At 36.6% G+C, this 13,776-nt stretch overlaps 1 protein-coding gene across 1 annotated transcript in view; it reads right to left on the minus strand.

The window, feature by feature from the left end:
- LOC141828606 (putative polyribonucleotide nucleotidyltransferase 1, chloroplastic) overlaps positions 1-13,259 on the minus strand; it is a 28,100-nt gene extending 14,841 nt beyond the window's left edge. The window contains exons 1-9 of the mRNA XM_074716059.1: positions 12,889-13,259; positions 10,411-10,479; positions 7,112-7,218; positions 6,998-7,040; positions 6,841-6,924; positions 5,862-5,926; positions 5,570-5,726; positions 2,436-2,492; positions 430-543 (exon numbers count right to left, since the gene is read on the minus strand). Of these exons, the coding sequence (XP_074572160.1) occupies positions 430-543; positions 2,436-2,492; positions 5,570-5,726; positions 5,862-5,926; positions 6,841-6,924; positions 6,998-7,040; positions 7,112-7,218; positions 10,411-10,479; positions 12,889-13,209 (1,017 nt within the window). The 5' untranslated portion in view covers positions 13,210-13,259. The remainder of the gene's footprint in view (positions 1-429; positions 544-2,435; positions 2,493-5,569; positions 5,727-5,861; positions 5,927-6,840; positions 6,925-6,997; positions 7,041-7,111; positions 7,219-10,410; positions 10,480-12,888) is intronic.
- Positions 13,260-13,776: the final 517 nt, after the last annotated feature.

The raw sequence follows: 13,776 nt of genomic DNA on the forward strand, positions 1-13,776 counted from the left end.
ATACAAACAACAAAAGTTTATGTTAAAGCCTATCTTATAACAAAGCCAATCACCCACCACATGTGGTGGTACTCATCTCCCACGCATGCCCGCTCACAATCTAGAAATCCTAGACTTGAAGGAAGCTTAGATCTCCATCTACCTGTTCCTCATCTAATGATCTTGTCCATTCTCATTCAATGATCTTTGTTTGTAAGGTAAAAGTGACTTTTCATCTCAATTGATACAAAAATACACAAGGCCCGTACTGCATTATGTTTTCATAGTTTCAGCCGACACAAGAAACACAACAGCAAGCTACCAATGCAAGTGTAAACCTATGTTGATATTCACTCAGATAAAAGTAAATTTCACCACAAACTTTCAATCATGCTCTAGGAAAGTTGTCTCAATGAGTCAATGGAAAGTAAGGTAGGAGAGAATTCATACTTCAACATGCCTATAAAGATCATTTGGAGGTAACTTGATAGCTTCAACCATTTTCTGCTTTCCACACCTTTTTACCAAGGCCTCTGCTCCAAGACATATCTCTCTTATTGCAACCTAGTGTGGAAGGAGCACGTAAGGAAATACTTTAATCACAAAAATTTGTAAAACATTACAAAAGAATTCTGTACAGAATTCTGGTAAAGAAAGCACTTTAATCATTTCAAAAGAAAAAAAAATATTACAATGATCAATGCATTACTTAACAATAAAATCTGTAAAACAATGGCGACCACAAATACATTAACTATACATAAATAGTCAGTGTATAAAAATGGAGATGTGAAAAAATTTTCCTCAGAAAATATAATGAAGATGGATAATCAAGTAAAATAAGTATGGCACACATATCTTTATAATAATTAATTAGTGGAAGAAAATTTATGAAACAAATAATGTAGACAACAAAACTCATGTTCAAATACATAGGAAGGGCCCAATAGTTAACTTCACAATGTTATTGAAAATAATAAAACCTGTTCCTTCAAGCATCAATATCTAACAATGAATTCTGAGACTACCAAAAACAAAAACAAAAAATTATCAACCCATTAATTCAGCAAGAATGCCAATTAACTGATGTATCACAAATCTTTCCTAGTAGCTTAAGCTTTAGGTGAATGGTTACCAATCAAATCATATTCATCAACCCATTTCTACCCAACCATTTGGGTTAACAACATGAATATCATTCCTCCATAGAAGTAAAACTATATCAATAGTAATACTCATATTTCGTAAATAACTTTTAATTATGTTACAGTAGAATCCATTGGTCTTCCTCTTTATAACAAAGATACCTTTATAAACTATTTAAATCTAATTATAGAATTTATGAGCCGACTTCTTTGTTAAAGAATTTACAACAAAGGTATACCATTATAACAAAGATACCATCCTAATCTATGTTTTAGCATTTTATTGTCAATTGAATCTGTACTTTATTGCTGAACAGTATTTTTATTTTTGTTCTTCTCTTGCAACTTCACAAGTTCATTTTAGCATCAACAACTATGCAAAATAAACATTTGTATGTGTTATTTCCTGATTTCTCAACACTCCTTATGATGAATCATTCCATAGTCTTATGAAATGTTTTTTAGCCTAAGAGGCACACTATGATCCAACAAAACTTCAAAAGCTCCTGCTAACCTCAAGGACAAAGAACATAAGTGCAAGAATTGATGATAAAATGATGAAGGAACACTTGGCACAAACCAAAAGTGAGCACAAGAGAAGGATCAAGCCAAGACACAACCAAATTAGCCTTTTAATCAATGCAGGCCTCAGTAATCAATACTAACATCACTACAGTCAAGTCTCTTGAGGTTGAGACTGAGTTTAGTTAGTTTAGATATATTCTGATTTCTACTATTATTCAATGATTACCAAAAATACCCACATGCATGGTTGATGCTAGGATATATCGGGGCCACAAGTCACAGTCCATGAGGAGATAGATCATGATAGTCTTTTATCTTTTCTGAGAACTCCGCTGAACAACTTCGTTTGTTCATAACGCCCTCTCTTAATACCTACATTTGGTCCTTAGGCAAATACTTTGAGACATCAAAGATTTCTTATCACCCTCATTTCTACTCAGGTAGCATTCAACCTCCTTTACATAGCTAACCCCAGGTTCTGTATATTCTAAAAATGACAGTAAATATACCAGAAAATGAGTTATTGGTTTCAAACACCAACAACTAAGCTATCTCAATTCAATGAGGACATAATATATAAGAATTTTCTTTTCACACATGTCTGCATCATATAATTTAACCAATAAAGAAAAGCCAAAAATGTTAAATTGCAGCCACGTCTCCGAATTGATGAGAAGTACTTGCCTAGTACCTACATCCTCAAACAACCTCCACAGTTCATATATAATGTAATTGACAATTCAATAAAAAGTATAAAAAGTATAAAAAGAAACTTAGTAACAATACCTGCCCAATTTCTATTGCCTCAAGCAATTTCTCCTCAGTGAGGAAGTTACAGTAGCCCTACATAAAAGAATATTACATTTAGATGCTTAGAATTATTATTAACCCTCGTCCAGCCTAAAGCTAACAAACTATTGACTTATTCACTTTGTTCAACTAGGCAAGCACAGTTATGCCTAAGAGAAAGTTATGGAATCATATACAACAAATACTGACGGTATAGAAGTAGCATAGTATCACTAAAGCAAAGAATTTTTCCCAAAATAAATGATAAAAAAATCAAGAAAATAGGATGCTAACTCATTCATCATCCACATTGCCATCATAGCTTCCTTATCCTCCTTGGTATATAGAGCACTAGTAGACTCTCTCTTTCCTCCACCTGCGGCTATCTCTCCATTTGTCCACCTCTAGTTTGTAGCAAGAGACACCAATCATGGTGCAGGCATCAATTTTTTTTATTGAAGTTGTTTGATTAAGATCAGTAGAATGTTAGAATACTGATCCTTGAACTGCCAATATGAAGCCATTAAATAATTCTGCTAGAAAATCACCTTAAATCCTGTAAAATTAAAGTTGCTTGAAAGATTCTTTCCCCCTTACCACAGACTTGTAGTGAGTCATCCAGGATACAAATACATGGAATTAATTTGCAATTCTTTTCTATTTATAGTTAATTTGCCATTATTTTTTAAAGAAATGTGCAATCCATATTGATCATTCTTAGAGTTAGCACAGTTAATATAGTACGGGTCCCACATATCACATTTTGTCTATGGGTATGCTAGAGTCCTTTATAAAATGTGCATGTTCATCTTTGTTTCCAACTCAAACTTGTATAGGAGCATGTTTTCTATCTCCAAGTTACAGATTTTATCTTCAGTCCCACTAATTGAATGTAGTGAGTGTAATAAGACAACAAGGCCTCCCATTCCTTCAAATCCTTTTTCTTTTTGTACTACACTTGTCTCTCCTTATGTCTCCTCTGTCACAATGACTTCTATCCCTATCCTCCAATCCTGAGCACCTAAGGATTTTTACCATAGCCAAATAGACTGTGAATCTTCAGAACTGCATCTTCTCAAGTATGTTTCTCCATGTAATCTGATCCAGGCTGTATTGTCCCCTCTAAGATCAGATCCTGCATTGCCCACCGTCAAGTGTGTGTGTGTGTGGTATAATAGTTCTCTTTTGTTTCCCTCTCAAATTTCTATTAGAGCATGTTTTCTATCTCAACGTTACAGATTTTATCTTCAATGCCCCTAGGGAAATGCAGCCAGTATAATGAGACAACAAGGTATCCCCTCCCTTAAAAATCCTTAATTTTTTTGGTGATACACTTATCTCTTCTTATGTCTCCTCCTCCACAATGATTTCTATCCCTGCCCTCCAATTATGAGCATCTAGGAACTTTTTGCCACAGCCAATTAGACTTTGTGTGTTCAGAACTGCATCTTCTCAAGTGTCTTCTTCATGTAATCTGATCCAGGTTGTACTGTCACCTTAGATCAGATCTTGCATTGCCTACAGTCCAGATCTGCATCCCAAGCTGCAGAAGACACGTTGCATTGCCTCCAGATCTAATCCAAACTACAGAAATCCAGGTTTTATCTTCCTGGTATCAGATTCTCCTAACCATAGATCCCACCATTCTAGCCAAAACCCTGTGTCAACTGTGGTTATCTCTTCTTTGTCCCATCTTCAAATGTTCCTCTATATGATCATGATACCATACCCTCCTTCACCGCCCCATGTTTCTGCAGTACCTCTATGGCCAAACTCTTGCTCATCTGTTTCTCCTGAATCAACAAACCCAAAAAAGATCATAGATACTTTGCCCTTCTCTCAGATACTAGTTGAAGACTTCATTGCTAGTAGCCTCCCGGCACCCAATGTGAAGCAATAGCAGCAGCCTCCACTGGCATTACAAGGTGCACTTGTCATTTTAAGCTCAGCACCTATATCTGCCCTTCTCTAAAATACTCATCAATGACTATGTTGCTAGTTGTCTCATGCAGTAACCTATATGAAGGCATAGCAGAAGCCTCCACTAACACAACAAAGCGTACCTTCCATTTTAAGGTCAAGATGAACCTGGAAACATTGTCTCAAATCTCAATTGTAAAATTTTTTATTCCACAGAAAAATTCCACCGATTGACCAGCACACGATAAGCTCAAATACCTTGTATGTGACCAGAAGACTCTGTTATCCTGCCATTGTTACGGTCATCCTCCATGAGACCAAGCTCCTTCCACAATCCTCGCTTGAGCCTGAGTTCATCCACAACCTTCAATGCAACCCTCAAGCCCAAGCATCTTCAGCCATTTGTCTGTAACCCTCCCCCAAGCTTGTGTATCTTCTATTGTTCATCCGAGAGCCTCCATCCATGCTCTAATGTCTTGCACAATACGCATCGAAGCTTGTGAGCTCCTCTAGAAATAATACCTGAAATGTTATGAATGATTGTGAGGAGCTTCTTCTCCCAATTTTGCAACTTGCAAGAAGCTCATAGGAGACATCATGACTTGTGTTTCTCCATTGACAGTCTACACCTTCTCAAGCAAGCTTCCTTCCCACTCCTCTTATTCTTCTTCTTTTCCCCTACCCATCAAAGCGACTGATATCATGCCAAACCTACATCATTCCATTCAGAGACCGAAACTGTAGTATGAGTGAATATTTTAAACCTTGCCTATAGGCACATCCATACTTTTTGCCCCCAGAATTGTGTGAGCCATTCAAGGCTCAGTCCCAACAAGACTAAAATATAGCAAAATTACTTTAAAAATGGATGATTTTGAAAAACAAAAAAAAAACAGTAAGGATAAAAGCGTTTTGATCCATAAATATTATTGTGAGGGTATCACCTTTTGCCATAATAGTATGAGCTCACAATAATCCAAATTGTTTACATGTTTATCTAACTTAACTCATTGACAAAGAATAATACTGCAATTGTAAGTCGTGTTAATCCCTATAAATTCATGTTTGGCTACATTGATGCTATTTGGCCTTTGAACTTTATTAGGGTGACAGGCATCTAATAGTAAAATATATTAGATACTATTAGTTTGCTTTTGCAGATCAATTACTACAAAATTTCACGTAGGGGAATCAAATTCTAAAGATCAAACCTCTATCATCAATATAGCACTATCAGTCCCCGCAATTATCAAATCCAATTCTGACTCTTCCATCTCTTTGGTAGTGGGATTGACAATAAATTTATCTCCCACTGAGCCAATTCTGACTCCAGCAATTATTTTTGTATTAGGCACCTCCGAAAGAGCTCTGCGTTTAAGCAAGAATTAGCACAAAGTATAGCACTGGAACTAACCAATGGTACAACTTGAAGAGGCTAATAACGGTATCCCTGGTAGGTAGAAACAAGACAAAAATACATAAACGTGCATTAAATAGACTTACACAGCTATGCCTGCTGCAGTGACAGCTAAACAATCAGGAGAATGAATGCCATCATAGCTAAATACCTACCAACATAAGATTTTGCAATTTAAGATGATACTGCAATCACACTTTACAATTTTAAGGCTGACAGCAAGGAACCATTTATGGTAAGTAAAAGATCAGAAACTAAAGACTTAAGTGAGAATGAAGATTTAAAATTTTCACAAAATCCATTTCACTAAACTAACCAGGTTTTACAGATAAAAGAAGCAATGTCTTCAGAGAATATAGGAAACTTCAATAACAAGAAATAATAGCTGATCCAGTGAGATGAAAGGAAAAAAAATACTAAAGGACAGGATCAACTAACACCGTGAAAGATATCCACATCAAAAGCATTCTTATGAATTAAGTATCTGCTATATATGTTGGACCAGATGAAAAAAATAACTTTGCTACTAGCAACAAGATTCCAGCAGTTGCTAACCTTTTTCAGACTGAACTACACAATATTCTCAAAAGAAGCTGATAAGATGAACATGAAATTAGAAACAACAAATTAAAGATATCCTGAAATACAGTCTCACGGTGTAGCAGGCATCCTCCACTAATAGATCAGGTAGTTGACTTTGCTTGTTATCAACATTAAGTAGAAAGTATTGTTAAGGCATTTATTGAAAAAATTGAAATCATTCACAAATACAAAGTACAAAAGCATAAATAAGTTTCTTTTTTTTTTGGAAGGAAAAATATTTCTCCTAAACAAAAATGTAAGTTTCATATGCATCCAGAACAAGATCAATAAACTTGTTCTATAAAATTAAGAGAAAATTACTATGTTTTGCAACTGTCATGCCTTGTGATAAATTGCACTCATTTGGGAAGTGCAACAAGAACATTTTAACTATCATTTTAATATACTACTACGTGAAAGTACAAGAGCATCACATTTTGTCAAATTCCAATTGACAGCTATGAAGAAGCCACAGCAGTTTACCCATGACAATATTTGTGTTTCATGATAGAAACCCTTTGGCATGGTTGGACGCAATGGTCTATCTATCAACCTGCAAATAAGAACCTGAAAAACACCATGACTTTTTTTAGTAACATAGAACTTTCTGCAACTCTGTAAAAAAATTGTTTATCCTGACCTCATGATCTTTTGCTCTCCCTTCTCGTTTGAAGTAACCACCGCTGGATCCATGAAAGATATCAGCAATCAAGAAGGAAGATACCAAGATTAAATAATTCTGTATGATACATACCTAGTTCGACCAGCAGCTGAGAGACGCTCTTGATAATTTACAGTGAGTGGGAAAAAATCAGAAGGCTCACTAGGTACATCAGATAAGCACACTGAACAGTAAACAATCTGCAACTCCAAACATATAGAGTAAAAAATAATAATATCTGAAAAAGGACTCTATCTACCTAACAGGACAGTTAATTTTTCTAGCACTTGACCTGCTAAATTATTAACAAACGAAGATTCACAGTTGCATAAAGTATATCAGACAATTATAAGCTTGTTTAAGATCATAAGCACCAAAATATCGGATTCAAGCTTAAGTTAACTAATAATGTGAAAATATCTGAAAATGCCTAAAAATGAGTCACTATAAAATAATGTGGATGTAATTGAAGGATTAGCATGATTACACTATCCAATGTGTAAACTCTTGGTTAGACAGGTTCCAGCAGGGGCCATCATCACACTAGTGGTAACAATCCTTGATCGACCTAGCACAACATCACACTGGCCAATACCAACATTGGAATGATGGTCCAGCCGGGGGATGAACAGACGGCACACCCAAATTCTCAATCCCAACAAATACACAAACAACACAATTGCTAGTAGTGCAAGTGCTCGTGTGTGTTTGAGTTGTGTCAAGTATACACAATGGAAATGAAAGAAATAAAGACAACACTAGCAACACAATTTTACATGATTTGGAGACTACACTATTACTCTAAGGCCTATAACATGTCCAGTGTCAAGTATACACAACAGAAATTAATGAAATTAAAATACTCAAAACAATTTTACGTGATTTGGAGTCTACACTATTACTCCAAGGCCTATAACATGTTTAGCACATCACCCAAAATAATTCCACCATACCACCCTTCACATGAAAGAATAAGGTACACCTCCACAAACAAAAATGCATTTTGACCATGGAATTTCACAAACTTGACCCTTGATTTTAACAATGGATTTCACTCAATAAAAATCTATCCTCTCCCTAAAGATTAAATCTCTCAATAAAAAATTGACCTCTCCCTAAAGATGATAATAAAATCAAGGGAGAGAGCAAATTACCAAAAGCTTAAGATTCAAGGGAGAGAACAAATAAAATCAAAGTGATTTGGAGACTCCGCTATTACTTCAAGGCCTTCAACTTTTATCAAGCTCTTGGATCCTTTCGGGCATCTAATCAAACTCTGAAAATTTAAGATATAAACAGCGAGTATTGGGTGACCCAAAGCTCTCCAAGAGTTTATAAAGAAAGACAACAACAAAACAATTCTACACACCTCAGTCAACTATAAAACTAATGACTCTCTAATCAATCAACTACCTAGTCAACTGCACCAATCAACTTGACTCTGAATCAAAACATTTTGTTCACTTAGAATCTACATCCAAGTCGACTATCATGCTCTGGTCGACTAGAAGAAAGATCGACCGTTGGATATGCAGTGCCTCTTCACTTGGCTTAATAATTATCATCCCACTAAGTAGAGTCGGCTATATGTATCCTCCTATGTCATTAGACTCAATCCCCTACTATATCTTCATCTATAAATTTTATCATATTTTATCATTGCTAATTAAGTCTTCTTTGGTCTACTTCTTCCTCAATTAATGTACATATTTGTCATAATCTCACATCACCTAACTAGTATATTTATTGGTCGTCTAAGTACATATACATAATATCTTAAATACGTCTATCAGAGTTTTCCCTCAATAGGCGCAACCTGAACTAATGTTCTCATTTCATATCTCGTTCATCCTCGTATGTCCACACGTCCACCTTAACATCTTCATCTTTGCGACTCTCATCTTCCACTCGTATGCTTGATTCATAGCCCAATATTCAACTTTATATAATATAGCAAGCCTAATCATTGTTTCGTAAAATTTTCCTTTAAGCTTTAGAGATATCTTACGATCACAAAGAATACCTGACGTTGTCCTCCATTCGACCATCCTCTTATATCCTATGTAAAATATCTCATTCAACCCCTCCATCCTTTTACAAAACTGAACCCAGATTTTGGATAACTCATTATCTTCAATCTTAACAATTATTTTGCTACATCTACCACTACTAAAATTAAATTTTATATATTACCTTTACTCTATTAAACCTAAAACCTTTTCCTTCCAGCATTTTCAGCCAAAATTCAAGTTTAGCATTTAAACCTTCACATGTCTCATCGACCAAAATAATGTCATCTCCAAACAACATGCACATGTCTTGGATGTGTTCAATGACTTCATCCATGACTAATGTAAAAAGATATTAACTTAAAGTTGATCCTTTATGTAACCCTATCTTTATAGGGTGATTAATCCACCTAAAATCTTCAATAATTACGCATTTACAATAGCAAGGTGATCCTAATATCTATGCAAAAGATGTAGAGTATCAACATTTTGCACTTCATCATTATAACATAACAAACTATGTAGGCTTGGAAGAGAATTAAAGGAAATTTAGGGGAGTTTTATAGAAGTTTTGAGCCTTAAAAGAATAAGATTTCTAAGAATTGGAGGTTAGAATGGCTTTGGTAAGACCCAATATATTTTCCAACCTAAGAAAGACTAAGTAAAAGTTTTTGAGAGTTGGAGCTTAACGCTTTGTTTGGGAGGAAGTGAGGGAAGGGGAGGGAAGGGTAAATAAGAGGAAGGAGTTTTTTGACCCTTGTTTGGGATGGAGTGAGTTAAGAAGGGGAAAGGAAGAGATGGGTTAGTTTTACTCTTGCATGCTCACGAATCACTAGAATTTCTTACACTCCAATTTGGGATGTAAGGAAAGGGAAAGAGAACTCTAAAATATTTTATTCCAATTTTATTCATATTTTAAAATATTAATTACAAAATTAATTCATCTATTTAGATATTTCATCTTTGCGTCGTCGCTTCTCACACAATGTATGTCGTCACCGTCCAATGTTCAACCGCTCGCACTCCATAACGTAGGTGCCGACCCTCGTCGCAAATCTCTTCGAGGACAAGACTCAATAGGGCAGAAATTGCAGATAACCCTAATCTTCTTCTCCTCCAAGGACATCTAACATTCCAAACACTTATCCAAAGACCGCATTGTCTATTTTAAGACCTTTTATAGAACAACGACAAGAGGATAAGACTTTTTTTTTCTTGTAGAACTCCTCTGGGTCTATTCCATTCCACGATAAATCATTCACAGGAAAGACACTGAGGAAATCACATTCATAATCATTTTTAAAGGTGGTGACCTTTCAGAAAATACAAGTTCTTAAAAGAAAGAAGCAGAGTCAGTATTGTGTAATAACAAGACAGGCTTACAGTTTCCCCATCAGTGACTGTCACAGAAGCGCTAGCCTGCCTGCCAATATGGCCTGTTTCCACCAATATCTGAAATAAGAATATTTGAGCAAAATTAAAAATTCAGAATATAAAGGAAAAAACATGGAACAATGTCAATCAGAAGCCATAGCTAAAGAAAATTAATAGTGTCATTAATGTATGTGCAACATATATAGCAGGCATTCTCAATTTTTTTACCCTTGAAGCAAGAAGAAACCTCAGTGAGGAGAATACGGGAAGGTTTAAACTGGAGTGGGTACATGAGGAAGTCATTCAAAGAAAGCCATCAAACAAGTAAAAGAGAAAGAAGCACTCAAGGAAAGCTCGGATGGAAGAGGTAACTGATCAGCCTCCTACTGACAGAGCTACTGGACAGGAAAGGTTGCTAATTGAAGAAGCAAAAGGAAGAAAATGTCAACAGCAATTTAAAGAATTAGGTGACAGCCCATGCACAATGTGGGGAGAACAAAGAAAAAATATATTAATAATTTTATTTAAAAAGCCTAGAGATATTTGTTTAAATTAAAATTTTTCAGTTGAAAGAGTTATATAATTGTTTAAAATCACATTCAACATTGCTGCTGGCCACGCATACAACCATAGTTGGTCATGAAAAATATTCAAGATGTGGTAGCCTAGGGAGTGCAAACAAACCACAAGGGCACCCTTAAAGGTCGTGCAATGAATTTTACGTAGTCAAAAGTGTAGGATCCACATGAGGGATCATCATTGAAAGAGAAGAGTAAAGGACGGGTGGACAATCCACTAGTCAAGTGTAGAGTACTCAAAAAAAAATCTCACTCCCTCTCACACACACAATGAGAGACTTCCCGCTGCTAACCTCTACCTACTCCTCAAGTCAGAAATGACCATCACCTCCATCTGTTGAGGCCCAGGCAACTAGAACCATCATCGGTCCCAACACAAGGTATTGCTCCAACCAACCCTATTCCCATGTGGAGATTGAACCTTCCACACCCTACCTATTTCAACCCTATCGAGGCCCTTTGTGGCCTTGTTCTTTGCTATCAAACAATGGTCTTCTTCTTCGTTATCAACTAGTGGTTGAGGTCACCCTTAGACCTCCCTCTTAGGACAAACCAAGTTGAGCTTCTCCCTTCTTGTGGCTCTTCTCCCTTGTTCTAAACAAAAGATGAGATCAAAGGGTAGCTCTTATTCAAATCATAATTCCTCCTTTGTGTTGAGGTTGAATCACCCTTAGATGTGGTCTTGCATTTAGTCACGTAACAAGTTGGTATTGGAACCAAACATGGACAAGAATCATTAACAAATCTCCATCCTTTTGGCAAAAAATGTTCCAAAAGTAGATGTTGGAGGATCGTGCTTAAAAGGGATAAAAAGACTAAGTAGAATGCTGGGATGTAATGGTCACCCAAAATTGTACCCAAATAAGGGAAGACAATAGCCGCACAATAAAAGCAAGCTCTGACATACGAAAAGGCCTTGGCAAACATCCATCCTTTGGTGGTAAGCATAGAATCCTTAGCCGAGAAACCTCTTTCTCAAAACTCCAACACAAAAGTACTAGTTGGAAGGGCCCATCATCGGACCCCCTAAGGTTTAACTTCACAAGATATAACAGGATTGAAAATCTGGGTATCAAAGTGTGACTGCCAATTTCATGTTAAACAAGTTGGGAAACCAGGAGAAATGGAGCTTCAGCAATCACAAACATTCATAATGACCAACCAAGAGGAAAACTTCTTCACCTCTAAGTAGGCGTCATATTTACTCGCACAAGTGAAGGCACACCGTCCTAGTACCTCAATGACACTGCACAACTTGCCCACATATACGATCAGAAATCTCGAGAAACAATCTGCCCTCCGTTTGACACCTCACTAATATTTGAAATGGTTGGACAACGTGCAAGAGGTCTCTTATTTATACTGGGACGAGTCATTCTCCATCAGCCATAAGTATAACTGGCTATTCCTACAGGATGGGGTAAAAGAAGACAAACATGAAGAAACAACAGAGCCACTGGCAACGTCGCTAATGGCCCTCTATGGAATTCACCAGCCTCAGTCCAAGCAAGTGGCCACCATTATCGAATCAGTGTCCATTTGCACCCTCCTCAGCTCCAAGATATTCCCACTAGACGGAACCCCTGTAGCAGGCCCTTTCCTGTTCCAGAGTGGAGGCCGGATCTTTCGGCAGCCCTCTGCGGCCTTGTCCTCCGCTCTCGAACAATGGCCGAGACCACCCAAGCAAACCTCCCTCCTGCAACAAATTGAGTCGAACCTTCCTCCTCTTGTAACTCTTCACCTGTTCCGAATACAAGAGAATAGCAATGCGCCGTTCCCACAGGGAATCACAACTCCCCCTCAGCCACTGACGAAACCAAACCAAGGCCAAATCACCCTGGACCAATCTTACACTAAGACCACAAAAGGGAATAAAGAAACAAATCCAATAAACTAAAAAGAATCTCACCTGACGACTGCCGAAGGGAATTTTCACCGAGTATTTGTTGAGCGTCGAAGTGGCCACATCATCTGCCGCGCCGCCCGCCGCGGACGAGTTCGACTCCAGCGCCGCGCGGAAGGGATGCCTCTTCCACTTCCACTTCAGCGACGGCAAGGAAAATAGAGAAAAATGTTCCGATCGAAATGGAGGAACCGATACGCAGCGAGACAAGGCGAGAGGGCGACTGCCTTTTCCGAGCGAATGGAAAGGGGGCAACGGCGGAGGAGGAAATGGAGAAGGAAGAGAAGGATGAGAGCTACCATAGCGGATTGTAGGGTTTGCTAACATTTTAGTAGCGAACTATCGAGAAGCAGAAAAGCAGAGGGAGGCGAGGAAGAGGAGAGACGATGCAGGCAGAGAGGCGATGGAGCGAACTCGCCCGACTTTATCCAAATAGGGTAATAATTAACAATATCCAAGATTTTAATAAAATTAGTTTAATTTATTTGTAATTTATTTAAGAATAAAATTTTTCACACTGTTTTCAAAATCCGTCACAAGCAAACTCGATAGTAAATAAATTTAATATTTATTCATACAAAATTATTTATATTTTTTTAATATACATAATCAATTAAATAATTAATTAAATTAAATCAAAAAATTTATGAATTTATGAATCATATTTATCAATAAATTTTTTATTAAATTTATAATATTTTATTTAAATTAAATTTAATTCGATTCAAATTCATAAAAAAAATTAAACTAAAATGTTAAGCTCAAATAACTTATGGACTTAATTTATTTTAAATTCAATTTAATTTAACTTGATTAATTTATTAAATAAACTTGAATAATATAATTCTTGATTTACTAGTGCATCACCATTCTTAAAAGCTCCAATCAATAAAT

The sequence above is a fragment of the Curcuma longa genome, chromosome 4, assembly GCF_044706935.1.
Source record: "Curcuma longa cultivar G26 ecotype Majalengka, Jawa Barat chromosome 4, ITB_CL_G26_1.1, whole genome shotgun sequence".
In the NCBI taxonomy this organism is placed as follows: domain Eukaryota; kingdom Viridiplantae; phylum Streptophyta; class Magnoliopsida; order Zingiberales; family Zingiberaceae; genus Curcuma; species Curcuma longa.